Source organism: Canis lupus, chromosome 1 (genome assembly GCF_048164855.1).
Source record: "Canis lupus baileyi chromosome 1, mCanLup2.hap1, whole genome shotgun sequence".
In the NCBI taxonomy this organism is placed as follows: domain Eukaryota; kingdom Metazoa; phylum Chordata; class Mammalia; order Carnivora; family Canidae; genus Canis; species Canis lupus.
The window spans coordinates 107,635,199-107,650,430 of record NC_132838.1 but is presented as its reverse complement, the minus strand read 5'-3'; the positions used below and the strand labels follow the sequence as shown (position 1 = coordinate 107,650,430).

Genomic DNA, 15,232 nt, shown 5'->3' with positions numbered 1-15,232 from the left:
ATTAACTCTAAGTAGACTGTAAAAAGTTAATAATATGAATTGTAATTCTTAGAGAAACTGCTAACTAAATGTTGCAAAAGAGTTATATCTACCAAGATAATAAATAAATTAAAATACTAAAAATGATTCAAGCTATCCAAAAAAAGATAACAAGGGAGGCCTGGATGGCTCAGCAGTTGAGCTCTGCTTTCTGCTCGGGGCTGATCCTGGAGTTCAGGGATCAAGTCCCACATCAGGCTCCCTGAGGGGAGCCTGCCTCTCCCTCTGCCTATGTCTCTGCCTCTCTCTCTCTCTGTGTCTCTCATGAATAAATAAATAAAATCTTAAAAAAAAAAAAAAAAAGGTAAGAGAAATAGAACCAAAAAACTAACAGAAAACAAAAAAATAAATAAAATTGGAGACCCAAAACCAACCATATCAATAATTACATGAAATGTATTTAGTTTAAGCATTCCAATTTAAAAGGCAAAGATTGTCAGAATGAATAAAGAGACCCAATTATAAGCTTTTGGAGAGGGACGCCTGGGTGGCTTAGCAGTTGAGCATCTGCCTTTGGCTCAGGGCGTGATCCTGGGGTCCAGGATGGAGTCCCACATTGGGCTCCTTGCAGGAAGCTTGCTTCTCCCTCTGCCTGTGTCTCTGTCTCTCTGTGTCTCTCATGAATAAACAAATAAAATCTTTAAAAAAAAAAAAGAAGAAAATATTATGACAAATTCATGCCAATAAACTTTACAACTTAGATGAAATGGAGAAAAATTCTTAAAAATACACATCAACAAAGTTTAAGTCAAATGAAATGGGAAATCCACACAATCCAATATCTATTAAATGAATTCTTTATCAAAACCCTTCCCACAGAGAACGTTCCAGGCCCAAATGGTTTCAATTAGTGAATTACATCAAGTATTGGGGGGAAAAAACCCCACCAACCTTATATAAGTAATTTCAGTAAAGCAGAAGAGGAAACACTTCCCAACCTATTTTACAAGTCTACCATGACCCAAATACCCAAACTTGAAGAAGCAAACAGAAAAGCACAAATCTTCATTCAAATCGTTCAAAAGTTAACCAAGTTGAGGAAGCTGGAGACATTCATGTAACAGTTGGCAGCTCACCTAAGAAGCACAAAAGTTTCATTACTACTGGATATTCTGCCCCCAGCTGAACTGCAACATACCTCAAAAACAACAAGAAGCACTTCTGATTTTCATACAATTCTAACTCTCGGTTCCGCTGGGGAGGAAAGACAGGAAAATTGTATTCATGAAAAATACTGCCACCTTTCTTTCTTTTCCTTTTTTTTTTTTTTCTGAGATTGTATTTATTCATTTGGAGAGAGAGTGTGTGAGTGGGGAAAGGGGCAGAGAGAGGAAAAGAGAATTTCAAGCCCATTGGGCAAGCACAGAGCGTCATCCAGAGATCGTGACCTGAGCAGAAACCAAGGGTCAGACGCTCTATCCATCGACTGAGCCACCCAGGCGCCCCCAGCCACCTTTAACACATTCCCAAAGCATCTTCCTTAAAACAAGTTTTCTGGAGCTCCTGAGGAACTCAGTCCGCTGGGCGCCGGCCCGTGACTCAGGTCATGATCTGGCGTCCTGGGATACAGTCCCGCATGGGGCTCCTGGCTCAGCTGCTTCTCCTTTCCCTCTGCCCCTCCCTGCCCCACTCATGCTTGCTCTCTCACTCTCTCTCAGAATCTCTCTCAAATAAAATATTTAAAGAAATAAAAACAAGTTTTCTGGCAAATAGGTAATAAATTAAACCCTTCCGTGAGAGCAATGGGTTTTGGCCACCGGGTCACCTATACAGCCCCGCGGAACCTCAGCAGAGCCTCGGTCCAGGTGGAGCCTCTGTGGAGGCCCCCCGCGGGGCCACATGCATCACCATTCCCAGCAACCAGTCTCCCAGGCCTCTGCCCTCTGGGGGGAGCGGGGCGGGGGCGACTTGGGGTTCCTGGACTACAAGCTCCAGGGAGGAAAGCGGGAGGAGCCAGGGTCAGCTTCCCCCAGGAGCAGGGGGGGAACTGCCCCTCACAGGCCCAGGGATGATGGCGCTGGCCCGGGTTTCTGCTGTCAGGGCGCCTGACCCACAGGGACTCCCGGAAGGACGGAGCCCCACGGCCGATGCCCCACGTCATATTCAGACAGGGAAGGGGCCCGGGTCAGTTTGCTGGGTCCTTGGGGGACCGGGGGGGGGGGCCTAAATTGATCCCTCGGCTCTGCTGAGCCCCGACCGTCCAGGGACCTTAGCCTCGAAGTGCCGCCCAGCTTCGCACACCCCTCCCTGGAGCGGTCGCCCCCACCCCGGCCTGGAGCCCTGGGCTCTTCAAGGTGATCAGTTAGGAAAAAAATGAACGTGAAAAAGCCTCAACTGAGAAGCCTACCGAACAGGCCCTTTCAGGCCTCGTCAGTCCGGCTCGCGACTCGCTCAGCGCGCGCCTCCGGCGCAACCTTTCCCGCCGTCCCCTGCGCATGCGCCACCGACTCTTGTGCACCGACTACTGACCAGGTGGAGAATTGCGCCCCTCCGCCTCAATAAGTCCTTCTACACTACGCATGCGCTTGCCGCCCTCGGCCACTTACCCCCCCACTTGTATTACCACATTCCATTGCCTTGGCCTGCCCACTTACATCACTTCTCCCTTTATTTTATTTTATTTTTTTAATGATTTTATTTATTTATTCATAGAGACACACACAGAGAGAGAGGCAGAGGCACAGGCAGAGGGAGAAGCAAGCTCCATGCAGGGAGCCTGATGTGGGACTCGATCCAGGGTCCCCAGGATCAAACCCCGGGCTGCAGGCGGCGCTAAACCGCTGCGCCACCTGGGCTGCCCTATTTTATTTTTTTTTAAGATTTATTTATTTACTTATTTATTCATGAGAGAGAGGCAGAGACATAGGTGGAGGGAGAAGCAGGCATCCATCCCACTACTGGGGTATCACGACCTGAGCCAAAGGCAGATGCTCAACCACTGAGCCACCCAGGCACCCCTCACTTTTTCCTTTATACCATACGCCCAACTCCCTTCTCTCTGCTCTCTCCAAACTTTTAGCCGCATCCCTGATCTGGAGCACGCACTTTGCTTCCACTGCCCTGAGTGAGGTGGAGATGAGGGTGAAGTGGGAAGCTTGTTCTTCCCAGTCATTTCTCTTGCCTTCAAACTTTTGGTATTTATTTAAGCTTCCCCTACTACTACCCAAACCTTAAATATATGTCCGACAAGACAGACATGGACCTTGCCTTCAGAGAGCTCAGAAACCTACTGGGATTGCAGGGGTGAAATATTAATAAAGGGTAACCTCACTAAAATGGAGTCTGGCAGCCAGAAAGGGGGGCTGTCACACCCTACCACTCCACTCAATTATAGACCCAAGGGGAAGAAACATACCTTGCAGGTGGATGCTACTTGACTACCCCACCAGCAGAAAGAAAGTTTTTCTCCTACTCAGCAACATCCCAGCCAGTGAGAGACTGCAACAAATCAGCCAATGAAAAATCACTATAACTTGGACTCCCAGTCCACTCCAATGGACTTTTGCGTTTACAAAAGCCCTCCCAACTCCCCCCAGTCCCACCCCTTTCTATAAAGGAGTAGTTTTCTCCTTTTTTCTTCAATTTGTCTGTGGTTTTGCCATAGCTTGCTTGACCTGAATTGTAATTATCTATTAGTCCTGAAAAAACTCATTTTTGCTGGTAAAATAACTGACAGTTTTAACTTTAAGGTTTAACAGTAGTTGATGATCAGAATGAATCTGATTAAATAAACAAATACAATCTTAAAAAAAAATAAGTGGGATCCAGAGAGGAGCCCCTCCCCAACAACTCAGAGCCATTGAGCTCACTGCTTTCTTGAGGATCTTGCAGTTTGAGGCTAAGTTTGAGAGTAGTCTTGACTTTATTCCAACTCCTGTTTGGAACTGCGCTGTTCCTATTGCAACTGTGTCTAGGAATTTTTCTCTTCGCTCTAAAGAGAAACCTCTAAGTAGTGGAATTCCCAGTCTTTTTTTTTTTTTTTTTAAGATTTCATTCCTTCATTCATTAATTCAAGACACAGAGAGAGAGGCAGAGACACAGGCAGAGGGAGAAGCAGGCTCCCTGCAAGAAGCCTCACGTGGGATACAATCCCGGACACCAGGATCACTCCCTGAGCCAAAGGCAAACGCTCAACAGAGCCACCCAGATGTCCCCCAGTCACCAAAATGCTTTGAGGTCGCCCTGCCCCTCCTGGGACCCTGGCTAGTTTTTTAGTACACTTCTGATGTAATGGACCGACTTGACCAAAAGTATTTTATTTTAAGATTTATTTATTTATTTGACAGAGAGAGTGAGCACAAATAAGCAAAGCAGCAGGCAGAGGGAGAGAGAAGCAGGCCCTCCACTGGGCAGAGAGCCCAATGTGTGACCTGAACCAAAGGCAGACACTACACTTAACAGACTGAGCTACCCAGGTGCCCTGACCAAAAGTACTTTAGAACTCTGATAGCAATATTATGGGGAACTTCTGATCTCTTCAAATTTGGTTTACTCAAAATTAACTTGGAAAGCTACACCTTGGGCAGCCCCGGTGGCTCAAAGGTTTAGCTCCGCCTTCAGCCTAGGGCCTGATCCTGGAAATCCAGGATGGGAGTCCCATATCAGGCTCCCTGCGTGGAGCATGCTTCTCCCTCTGCCTGTGTCTCTGCCTCTCTGTGTCTCTCATGAATAAATAAATAAAATCTTAAATTAAAAAAAAAAAAAAGAGGAAAGCTACACCTCAAAAACACAAACAAACAAAAACCCAAAAACAAACAAAAGCCTGAATGGGATGCCTATTGCAATCCATACCTTGAGGCTTGCAAATGTTTTCAAGATTCTAAGTTTACCTCTTTGCAAAATACTATTTCTAAATTAACTGAGGCAAGTAAACAATTGAAAGAAGTCAAAGGTCTTCTCTGGCCTCCTCTCTTTTCCGCTCCTCTCTCCCACGCCTGCCATTCCCCGCCACCACCCCCCCCCCCCCCACACACACACACACACCGCCCCTCCTTTGTGTCTAGACAGTTGGCAGCCACCTTGTGCTCAGGCCCTGTCTCTGGTCCCATTTCTCAGCACAGTCCCCACCTCCCCCTGCTCCCTGGTTCTAATCCTTTCACCAAACTTCCCGTTTCCTCTGTCTATGTCTCTGCCTCTCTCTCTCTCTCTCTCTGCTTCTCATGAATAAATAAATAAAATATTAAAAAAAAAAAAAAAGATGGGGATCCCTGGATGGCTCAGCGGTTTAACGCCTGCCTTTGGCCCAGGGCGTGATCCTGGAGTCCTGGGATGGAGTCCCACATCCGGCTCCCTGCGTGGAGCCTGCTTCTCCCTCTGCCTGTGTCTCTGCCTCTGTGTGTGTGTGTGTGTGTCTCATAAATAAATAATTAAAATCTTTACAATAAATAAATAAAATAATTTTTTAAAAAAGGAAAGAAAAGGTTGCCTTTTTAATTTATTCTTTTTTGCTGTGCAGGAGCTCTTTTGTTTGATGTAATCCCACTTTTGTTTAGCTTTTGTTGCCTGTGCTTTTGGGATCTTATCCAATAAATTATCACCAAGACCAACTTGGCAAAACTCAAAGAGCTGTTTCTGATGTTTTCTTCTAGGGGTTTTACAATGTCAGGTCTTTAATCCATTTTGAGATCATTTCTGTGAGTGACATATGACAGTGGCTCAGGTTTATTCTTTTGCATTTGGATATACAGTTTTCCAAGTACCATTTATTAAAGAGATTGTTTTTTCTCTATTATGTGTTCTTGGTAGCCTTCTCAAAAATTAGCTGACCTTATATGTGTGGGTATACTTCTGGACTCTTTATTCTATTACACTGGTTTCTGTGCCTGTTTTTATAGCACTTGTTTTGATTACTATAACTTTGTAATATAATTTGAATTCAAGAAGTGTGATGCCTCCAACTTTGTTCTTCTTTCTCAAGATTCTTTTGGCTATTTCAGTCACTTTTGTAGTTCCATACACATTTTAGGGTAGTTTTTCCTACTTCCATGAAAAATACCATTAGACTTTTTATAGGGATTTCTCTGAATCTGTAGGTTGCTTTGGAGAGTATGGACATTTTCACAATATTATTTCTCCCAATCCAAGAACACAGGATATCTTTCTATTTATTTGTCTTTTTCAATTTCTTTATCAGCATCTTACACTTTTCACCTCCTTGTTGAAATTTATTCCTAGTTATTTCATTGTTTTGGTGCTATTGTAAATGGTTTTGCTTTCTTCTCTTCCAGATACTTTATTGTTACTGTATAGAAATGCAACTGATTTCTGTATTTTGATTTTGCATCCTATAATTTTACTGAGTTTATTAGTATTAACAGTTGTTTTTTTGTAGTCTTAGAGTTTTCTATATAAGATCATGTTGTCTGCAACATGTCTGTCTGTCTTCTTTCTTTCTGATTTGGAGGACTTTTATTTCTTTTTCTTGACTAATTACTATGGCTAGGATTTCCAGTATTATGTTGAATAGAGATGACAGGAGTGGCATTTTTGTACTGTTTCTGATCTTAGAGGGAAAGTTGTTAACTTTTCATCATTGAGTATGATGTTAGCTGTGGGTTTGTCACATATGGCCTTTATTATGTTGAGGTACATTCCTTTTATACCTATTTTGTTGAGGATTTTTATCATAAAGAGATGTCGAGTTTTGTCAAGTGCTTTTTCTGCATCTCTTGAAATTATCATGTGATTCTTTTTCTTTCATTCTGTTAATGAGGTACATCATATGTGTTGATTTACCTATGTTGAACCATATATATGTTACATTCTAGTGATAAATCCCACTTGATCATAGGTGTATGAGTCTTTTAATATGTTGTTGTATTCAGTTTGCTAGTATTTTATATATGTATAAACATCTTTTGGGGACACCTGGGTGGCTCAGTGGTTGAGTGTCTGCCTTTCCTCAGGGCATGATCCCGGGATCCTGAGATTGAGTCCCACAACAGGCTTCCTGCGGGAAGGCTGCTTCTCCCCCTGCCTGTGTCTCTGCCTCTCTCTATGTGTGTGTCTGTCTCTCATAAATAAATAAATAAATAAATAAATAAATAAATAAATACAAATAAATAAATAAATCTTTTTTAAAAATTTTTAGGAAGGGAGGGGGAGGGGCAGGAGGAAAAAGAAGGGAGAGGATCTTTTTTTTTAAGATTTTATTTATTTATTCATAGAGACACAGACACAGTGAGAGAGAGAGAGAGAGAGAGAGAGAGAGAGACAGGCAGAGGGAGAAGCAGGCTCTATGCAGGGAGCCTGACGTGGGACTCTCGGGTCTCCAGGATCAAACCCAGGGTTGCAGGCGGCGCCATAACGCTGTGCCACCGGGACTGCCCTAGAGAGAGAGACTCTTAAGCAGGTTCCATATCTAGCATGATGCCTGACTCAGGGCTCAATCTCAGAACCCTGAGATCATGACCCTAGCCAAAAACAAGGGTTGGATGCTTAACCAACTGAGGCATGCAGGTGCTCCCACTTGGCTAGTATTTTGTTGAGGATTTTTGCATCTATGTTCATCAGGGATATTGGCCTTTTCTTTTCTTGCGGTGTTGTTGTCTGGCTTTGGTTTAGGGTAAAGCTGGCCTCATAAAATGAGTTTTGAAATATTCCTCCCTCTTCAATTCTTAAGAAGAATTTGAGAATGATTGTTAGAAATTCTTCTTTTAATGTTTGGTGGAGGGACGCCTGGGTGGCTCAGCATTTGAGCACCTGCCTTCTGCCCAGGGCATGATCCTGGAGTCACAGGACCAAGTCCCACATCAGGCTACCTGCATGGAGTCTGCTTCTCCCTCTGCCTATGTCTCTGTCTCTGTCTCTGTCTCTCTCTCTCCCTGTCTCTCATGAATAAATAAATAAAATCTTTTTAAAAAAATGTTTGGTAGAATTCATCCATAAAGCCATCTGGTCCTAGACGTTTATTTGTTGGGAGTTTTTAGATTACTGCATCAATCTCTGCTCATTATTAGTCTGTTCAGATTTACCTCATGATTCAGTCTTGGTAAGATGTGTATTTCTAGGAAAGGATCCATTCTTCTAAGTTATCTAATTTATTGGCATATAATTGTTCATAGTAGTTTCTTTTTTAAGATTTATTTTAGGGGTGAGGGGCAGAGAAAGAGATTCCAAGCAGACTCCATCCTGAGCATAATGCTGACGTGGGGCTCAATCTCATGAGCCTGAGATCATAACATAAGCTGAAATCAAGAGTAAGATGCCTAACCAACTGTGCTATTAAGGCACCTTGCATACTAGTCTTTTATATTTTGTATTTCCATTTGTAATTCTGGGGTATCAGTTATGTATCCTCTTTTATTTATAATTTTATTAATTTGAGTCATTTATCTTTTTTCCTAAGTCTAGCTAAAGATTTTTCAATTTTGTTTATTTTTTTCAAAAAACCAGCTCATAGTTTCAATGATCTTTTTTTTTTAAGATTTTATTTATTTATTCATGAGAGACACAGAGAGAGAGAGAGAGGCAGAGACACAGAGGAAGGAGCAGGCTCCATGCAGGGAGCCCAACGTGTGATCCCAGGTCCCCAGGATCACACCCTGGGTTGAAGGCGGCACTAAACTACTGAGCCACCAGGACTGCCCCTAATTGATCTTTTTGTCTTTCTAGTCTCTGTTTCATTTATTTCTGCTCTAATCACTATTATTTCCTTCTTTATGCTAACTTTAGGCTTAGTTTGTTCTTTTTTTTTTTTTATAGTTCCTTGAGGTGTGATGTTAGAACATAGATGCAAAAATTTTCAACAAAATACTAGCAAACTGAATTCACTCTTTTTGATTTATTTCTTTTTTTTTTCTCCTCTGACTGGATAATATCAAGAGATCTGTCTTCAGGTTCACAAATTCTTTCTTCCTTGTCAGGCTAACTCCTGGATAGATGCCCTCATTCCCTCTCTCCCTTTTTCCCATACAGCCCATCATTCCCTAATCCAATCCTTTCTGCCTCTTAATTCTCTACTCTCTATACTTCTCTTTGTTCTCACGGCTTGGGCTGGTTCAGGACTTGTGCTCTCCCACCTGGACCCAAACCTCAGACTCCTCCCTAGTCTTAGTCTCTCCCCTCCAGTGCATTCCCCACATGGCCTGAAAGGGCCTTTTGAAACCCTGACCTAGTTTATATAACCCTAAATTCAAATCTCAGTTAGAACATTGATTCACTATCCCTCATCCCTGAGCTTCTCTTCTAAGCCATCATCAAGTCCTCTATGCTCTACTACTAATATACATTTCAAATCCACCCACTTGTCTCCAAGGTCATCATCCTAATCCAGGCTCTCATCATTTTCCACACAAATAATTACAATTGCTTCTCTACTGACTGTAGTGGGTTGAATGGTGATACCCTGCCTCTCCCCACCCAAAAGATATATCCATTCCAAAGCAATCTTGAAAAAGAAGAGGTATCACAATCTCAGATTTCAGGATATACTACAAAGTTGTAGTAAGCAAAACTGTATGTTACTGGTACAAAAATAGATATATAGATCAATGGAACAGAATAGAAAGCCCACGAGGCACCTGGGTAGCTCAGTTGGTTAAGCATCCAATTCTGGTTTTGGCTCAGGTCATGTCAGTGTTGTGAGATCAAGCCTTGCCTTGGGCTCTGTGCTCAGCATGGAGTCTGCTTAGGATTCTCTCCCTCCCCCTCCGCCCCTCCCCTCACTTGTGCATGTGCTCACTCGCTCACTCGCTCTCTCAAATAAATAAATAAATAATGTAAATCTTTAAATAAATAAATCTTTAAAAAAAAAGGATAGCCCAGAAATAAACCCATGATTATATGGTCAATTAATCTCTGACAAAGGAAGCAAGAATATGCAGTGGGAAAAAGACAAGTTCTGTTGAAAAAACTAGACTGCTTTCTCATATCATACACCAAAATAAACTGAAAATGGATTAAAGACCTAAATGTGGGCAACCCTTTTGGGACCCCTCTCACTTTTAAGAGTTTTCTCTGTATCTCTGCTTAATAAACCTCTATTGCTTTACTAAAAAAAAAAAAAAAAAAAAAACTAAATGTGAGTTCTGAAACCATAAAAATCATAGAAAAGAGCACAAGCAGTAATTTCTCTGGCATTGGCCATAGCAACATTTTTCTAGATATGTCTCGTGAGGCAAGGGAAACAAAATCAAAAATAAACTATTGGTACTACATCAAAATAAAAAGCTTCTGCACAGCAAAGGAAACAATTAACAAAACTAAAAGACAATCTACTGAATGGTAGGAGATATTTGCAAGTGAAGTATCCAATAAAGTGTTAGTATCCAAAATACATAAAGAACTTATACAACTCAACACCAAAAAGAAAATCCAATTTAAAAATGGGTAGAAGACATGAACAGATATTTCTCCAAAAAAGACATACAGATGGCCAACAGACACATGAAAAGATGCTCAACATCACTAATCATCAGGGAAATGCAAATCAAAACCACAATGAGATATCACTTCACACCTGTCAGAATGGCTAAAATCAAAAACATAAGAAACAAGTGTTGATGAGGATGTGGATGGAGAAAAGGAGCCCTCATGCACTGTTACTGAGAATGCAAACTGGTGCAGCCACTGTGGAAAACAGTATGGAGATTCCTCAAAAAAAAAAAAATATATATATATATATATGAACACATATATATATGATCCAGTAATTCTACTACTAGGTATTTACCCAAAGAATACTGAAACACTAATTCAAACAGATACATGCACCACTATATTTATTGCAGCATTATTTACAATAACCAAATAATGGAATCAGCGCAAGTGTCCATCAATAGATGAATGGATAAAGGTGGGATATATAATGGAATATTACCCAGCCATAAAAAAAGAATGAAATGTTGGGACATCTGGGTGGCTCGGCGGTTAAGCATCTGCCTTCGGCTCATGGCAGGATCCTGGAGTCCCGGGATCAAGTCCCAGGTTGGGCTCCCTGCATGGAGCCTGCTTCTCCCTCTGCCTATGTCTCTGCCTCTCTCTCTCTCTCTCTCTCTGTCTCTCATGAATAAATAAATAAAATCTTTTAAAAAATGAAATGTTGCCATTTGCAACAACATGGGTGGATCTAGAGCAAGTGAAATAAATCAGAGACAGACAAATACCATATGATTTCACTCATATGTAGAATTTTTTTTTTCATATGTAGAATTTAAGAAACAAATGAACAAAGAAAAAGAGACAACCCTAAAAGCAGACTCTTATCTATAGAGAACAAACTGATAGTTATCAGAGGGTAGATATGTGGGAGGATGAGTGAAATAGGTGAAAAGGAATAAGAGTACACTTATGATGAGCAATGAGTAATGTATACAATTGTCAAATCACTATATTGTACACCTGAAACTAATATAACATTGTATGTTAACTCTACTGGAATTAAAAAAAAAAAAAAAAGATATGTCCATGTCCTGGAATCTGTGAATGTGACCTTATTTGGAAAAAAGGGTAGTTCACATATAATTAAGGATCTGAAGATGAAATCAACCTGCATTATCTGAGTGAGCCCTAAATTTAATGATAAGTGTCCTAAACCGTAAAAGACACACAGGAGAAGAGACAGAGAAGAGAATGCCAGGTTAAAGAAGAGGCAAAGATTGGAATTATGCAGTCACAAGTTATTTTAAGAAACTGTTGGACTATGGCTAACAATTTGGCCTTAGTTCAGAAAACATAAGGAATTTAGGGTTTAAGGGCACCTGGGCGGCTCAGTCAGTTAAGCATCTGCCTTCAGCTCAGGTCATGATCCCAGGGTCCTGGGATTGAACCCCACATGGGGCTCGGGCTCCCTGCTCAGTGGGGAGTCTGCTTCTCCCCCTCCTTTTGCCTCCCCACCCCTGTTCATACATGCTCTCTCCTCAAATAAATAAACTCTTTAGAAAGAAAGAGAGAGAGATAAATAAATAAATAAATTTGGGGTTTATTTGGATCCTCAGAAGACTTAACTTTAAAAGAGGCAAGTGAAAAAAATATATAAATAAATAAAAAATAAAAGAGGCAAGTGTGGAATGCTAGGTGTCTCAGTGATTGAGCATATGCATTCGGCTCAGGGCTTGACCCTGGAGTCCTGGGCTCAAGTCCTGCATCAGGCTCCCTGCATGGGGCCTCTTCTCCTCCCTCTGTCTATGTCTCAGCCTCTCTCTGTGTGTGTCTCTTGTGAATAAATAAATAAAATCTTTTTAAAATTAAAAAAATAAAAGGGGCAGGTTTGGGACTCCTAGGTGGCTCAGGTGGTTAAGTGTCTGGCTTTTGATTTCAGCTCAGGTCATGATCTCAGGGTTGTAAGATCGAGCCCTGCAACAGGCTTCATGCTCAGCACAGAGTCTGCTTGTCCTTCAACCTCTGTTCTCCCTCTCTCTCTCTCTCTCTCTGTCTCTCTCAAATAAATATTTTTTAAATGTACAAAAGACTTGAATAGACATTTTTTTGAAGAAGACATACAAATGGCCAATAGATACATGAAAAGGTGCTGAACAGTTAGATCCCTGGGTGGCTCAGCGGTTTTGCACCTGCCTTCGGCCCAGGACATGATCCTGGAGTCCCGGGATCGAGTACCGCATTGGGCTCCCTGCTTCTCCCTCTGCCTGTGTCTCTCCCTCTTTCTCTCTCTGTGTCTGTCATGAATGAATAAATAAAATCTTTTAAAAAAAAGAAGAGAAAAAAGAAAAGGTGCTGAACATCATTATCAGGAAAATGCAAACTGAAACTTCAGTGAAATATCACCACACACCTGTTAGGATGGCTGTTATTAAAAAAGATAAGAGGTATCAAATATTCCTGAGGATACGGAGAAAAAGAGACTCATTGTGCACAATTGTGGGAATATACACTGGTAAAGCTACTGTGGAAAACATCCTCAAAAAACTAAAAATAGGGGGATCCCTGGGTGGCGCAGCGGTTTAGCGCCTGCCTTTGGCCCAGGGCGCGATCCTGGAGACCCGGAATCGAGTCCCACGTCAGACTCCCGGTGCATGGAGCCTGTTTCTCCCTCTGCCTATGTCTCTGCCTCTCTCTCTCTCTCTCTCTGTGACTATCATAAATAAATAAAAAATTAAAAAAAAACAAAAAACTAAAAATAGAACTACTACATGATCGAGCAATCCCATTCATGGGTACATATCCAAAGGAAATTAATTTTGCAAAGAGCTATCTGCATATGCAGATAAACATTCATGTTTATTGCAGCATTATTCATCATTACCAAGATATTGAGGGTCCAACTGTCCTTTTTTAAAAAAAAAAAAAGATTTTATTTATTTATTCATGATAGAGAGACAGAGAGGCAGAGACACAAGCAGAGAGAGAAGCAGGCTCCATGCAGGGAGTTCAACGCAAGACTCGATCCCGGGACTCCAGGATCAGCCCTGGGCGGAAGGCAGGCGCTAAACTGCTGAGCCACCCAGGGATCCCCCCCAACTGTCCTTTAACAAATGAATGGATTAAAAAAAAAAAAGTGAGACACACACACACACACACACACACACACACAGAGGAATATTATTCAGCTGTGATAAAGAAGGAAATCCTCGCCTTTGCAACACGGAGGAAACTGGAGGGCATTCTGCTAAGTGAAATTAACCAGCCACAGAAAGATAAATACTGCGCAGTATCATTTAAATGTGGAATCTTGGGCACCAGGGTGGCTCAATGGTTGAGCATCTGCTTTTGGCTCGGGGTATGACCCCAGGGTCCTGAGATTGAGTCCCGCATCAGGCTCCCCTCAGGAAGCCTGCTTCTCCATCTGCCTATGTCTCTGCCTCTCACTGTGTGTCTCTTATGAAAAAGTAAATAAAATTTAAAAATGAAAGAGAAGGAAGGAAGGAAGGAAGGAAGGAAGGAAGGAAGGAAGGAAGGAAGGAAGGAAGGAAGGAAGGAAGGAAGGAAGGAAGGAAGGAAGGGATCCCTGGGTGGCTCAGCGGTTTGGCGCCGCCTTCGGCCCGGGTCGTGATCCTGGGGACCCCGGATCGAGTCCCGCGTTGGGCTCCCTGCATGGAGCCTGCTTCTCCCTCTGCCTGTCTCTCTCTCTCTCTCTCCCCTCTCTCTGTGTTCTCATGAATAAATAAATAAAAATCTTAAAAATAAATAAATTAATTAAATTAAATTAAATTAAATTAAATTAAATTAAAAAGAAAAGAAAAAGAAAGAGGGGATCCCTGGGTGGCTCAGCGGTTTGGCGCCTGCCTTTGGTCCAGGGCGCGATCCTGGAGTCCTGGGATCGAGTCCCATGTCGGGCTCCCGGCATGGAGCCTGCTTCTCCGTCCTCCTGTGTCTCTGCCTGTCTATCATGAATAAATAAATCTTAAAAAAAAAGAAAGGAAAGAAAAGAAAGAAAAAAGAAAAGAAAAGAAAAAAGAAAAGAAAAGAAAAGAAAAGAAAGAAAAGAAAAGAAAGATGATATCTTAGGGGCGCCTGGGTGACTCAGTCCATTAAGCATCTGCCCTTGGCTCAGGTCAGGATCCTGAGGTCCTGGGATCAAGCCCCAAGTTAGGCTCTCTGCTCAGTGGGGAGCCTGTTTCTCCCTCTCCTCCCTGCTCCTGCTCTCTCTATCTCTGTCTCTCTCAAATAGATAAATAAAATCTTAAATAAATAAATATGGAATCTTAAAAACAAAAAAAGCCAGTTTCATAGAAACAGTAGAATGGTTGCTATCAGGGGATGGGGAGTGGATGTGGAGATGTGGGTCAAAGGCCACAGACTTTCAGTTAAAAGAAGAATACATTCTGAGGATCTAATGTACAGCATGGCAACTATAATTAATAATTCAGTATTGTGTACCAGAAAGTTGCTGAGAATATCTATTATGGATTCTCGCGACAAAAAAAATAAAAATAAAAATAAAAGTAAAATGTTAACTATGTCCCATGATGAACGTGTTTATCTTGAGCTTGGTAATCTTTCCACAATGTATATGTACATCAAATCATCATATCATACACTTGAAATATATACAATTATAATTGTCAATTATTCCTCAATAACATTGGAAAGAGAAAAAGAAAGTTCAGAGCCAAAAGTCAGAATACTATTAATATGAACTGATTTTTGATGACATTAATGAGAAAACAAATTGCATTTGGAGACTTAAAAAAAAAATAACGATGGATGAGAGCTCTCAGAAAGAGGGGGTTCTGGGTCTCTAAGAGGCTTTGGTTTTCCAGGGCCAGGGTGGATGTCAGGATGATAGGAACACCCC

General features: G+C 41.8%; 1 protein-coding gene across 10 annotated transcripts in view; it reads right to left on the bottom strand.

Moving 5' to 3' along the window:
* SLC6A16 (solute carrier family 6 member 16) overlaps nucleotides 1-2,508 on the bottom strand; it is a 40,703-nt gene extending 38,195 nt beyond the window's left edge. For 8 of the 10 annotated variants that reach the window (XR_012005298.1, XM_072771661.1, XM_072771665.1 and 5 more), the window contains exons 1-2: nucleotides 2,387-2,508; nucleotides 1,178-1,233 (exon numbers count right to left, since the gene is read on the bottom strand). Coding sequence is in view for 7 of the 10 variants with exons in the window: in XM_072771661.1 (XP_072627762.1) it covers nucleotides 1,178-1,233; nucleotides 2,387-2,476 (146 nt within the window). In the remaining 3 variants the exon portion in view is untranslated. The remainder of the gene's footprint in view (nucleotides 1-1,177; nucleotides 1,234-2,386) is intronic. The other 2 variants (XM_072771694.1, XM_072771688.1) reach the window with 2 other exon arrangements.
* Between the last annotated feature and the right edge of the window lie 12,724 nt (nucleotides 2,509-15,232).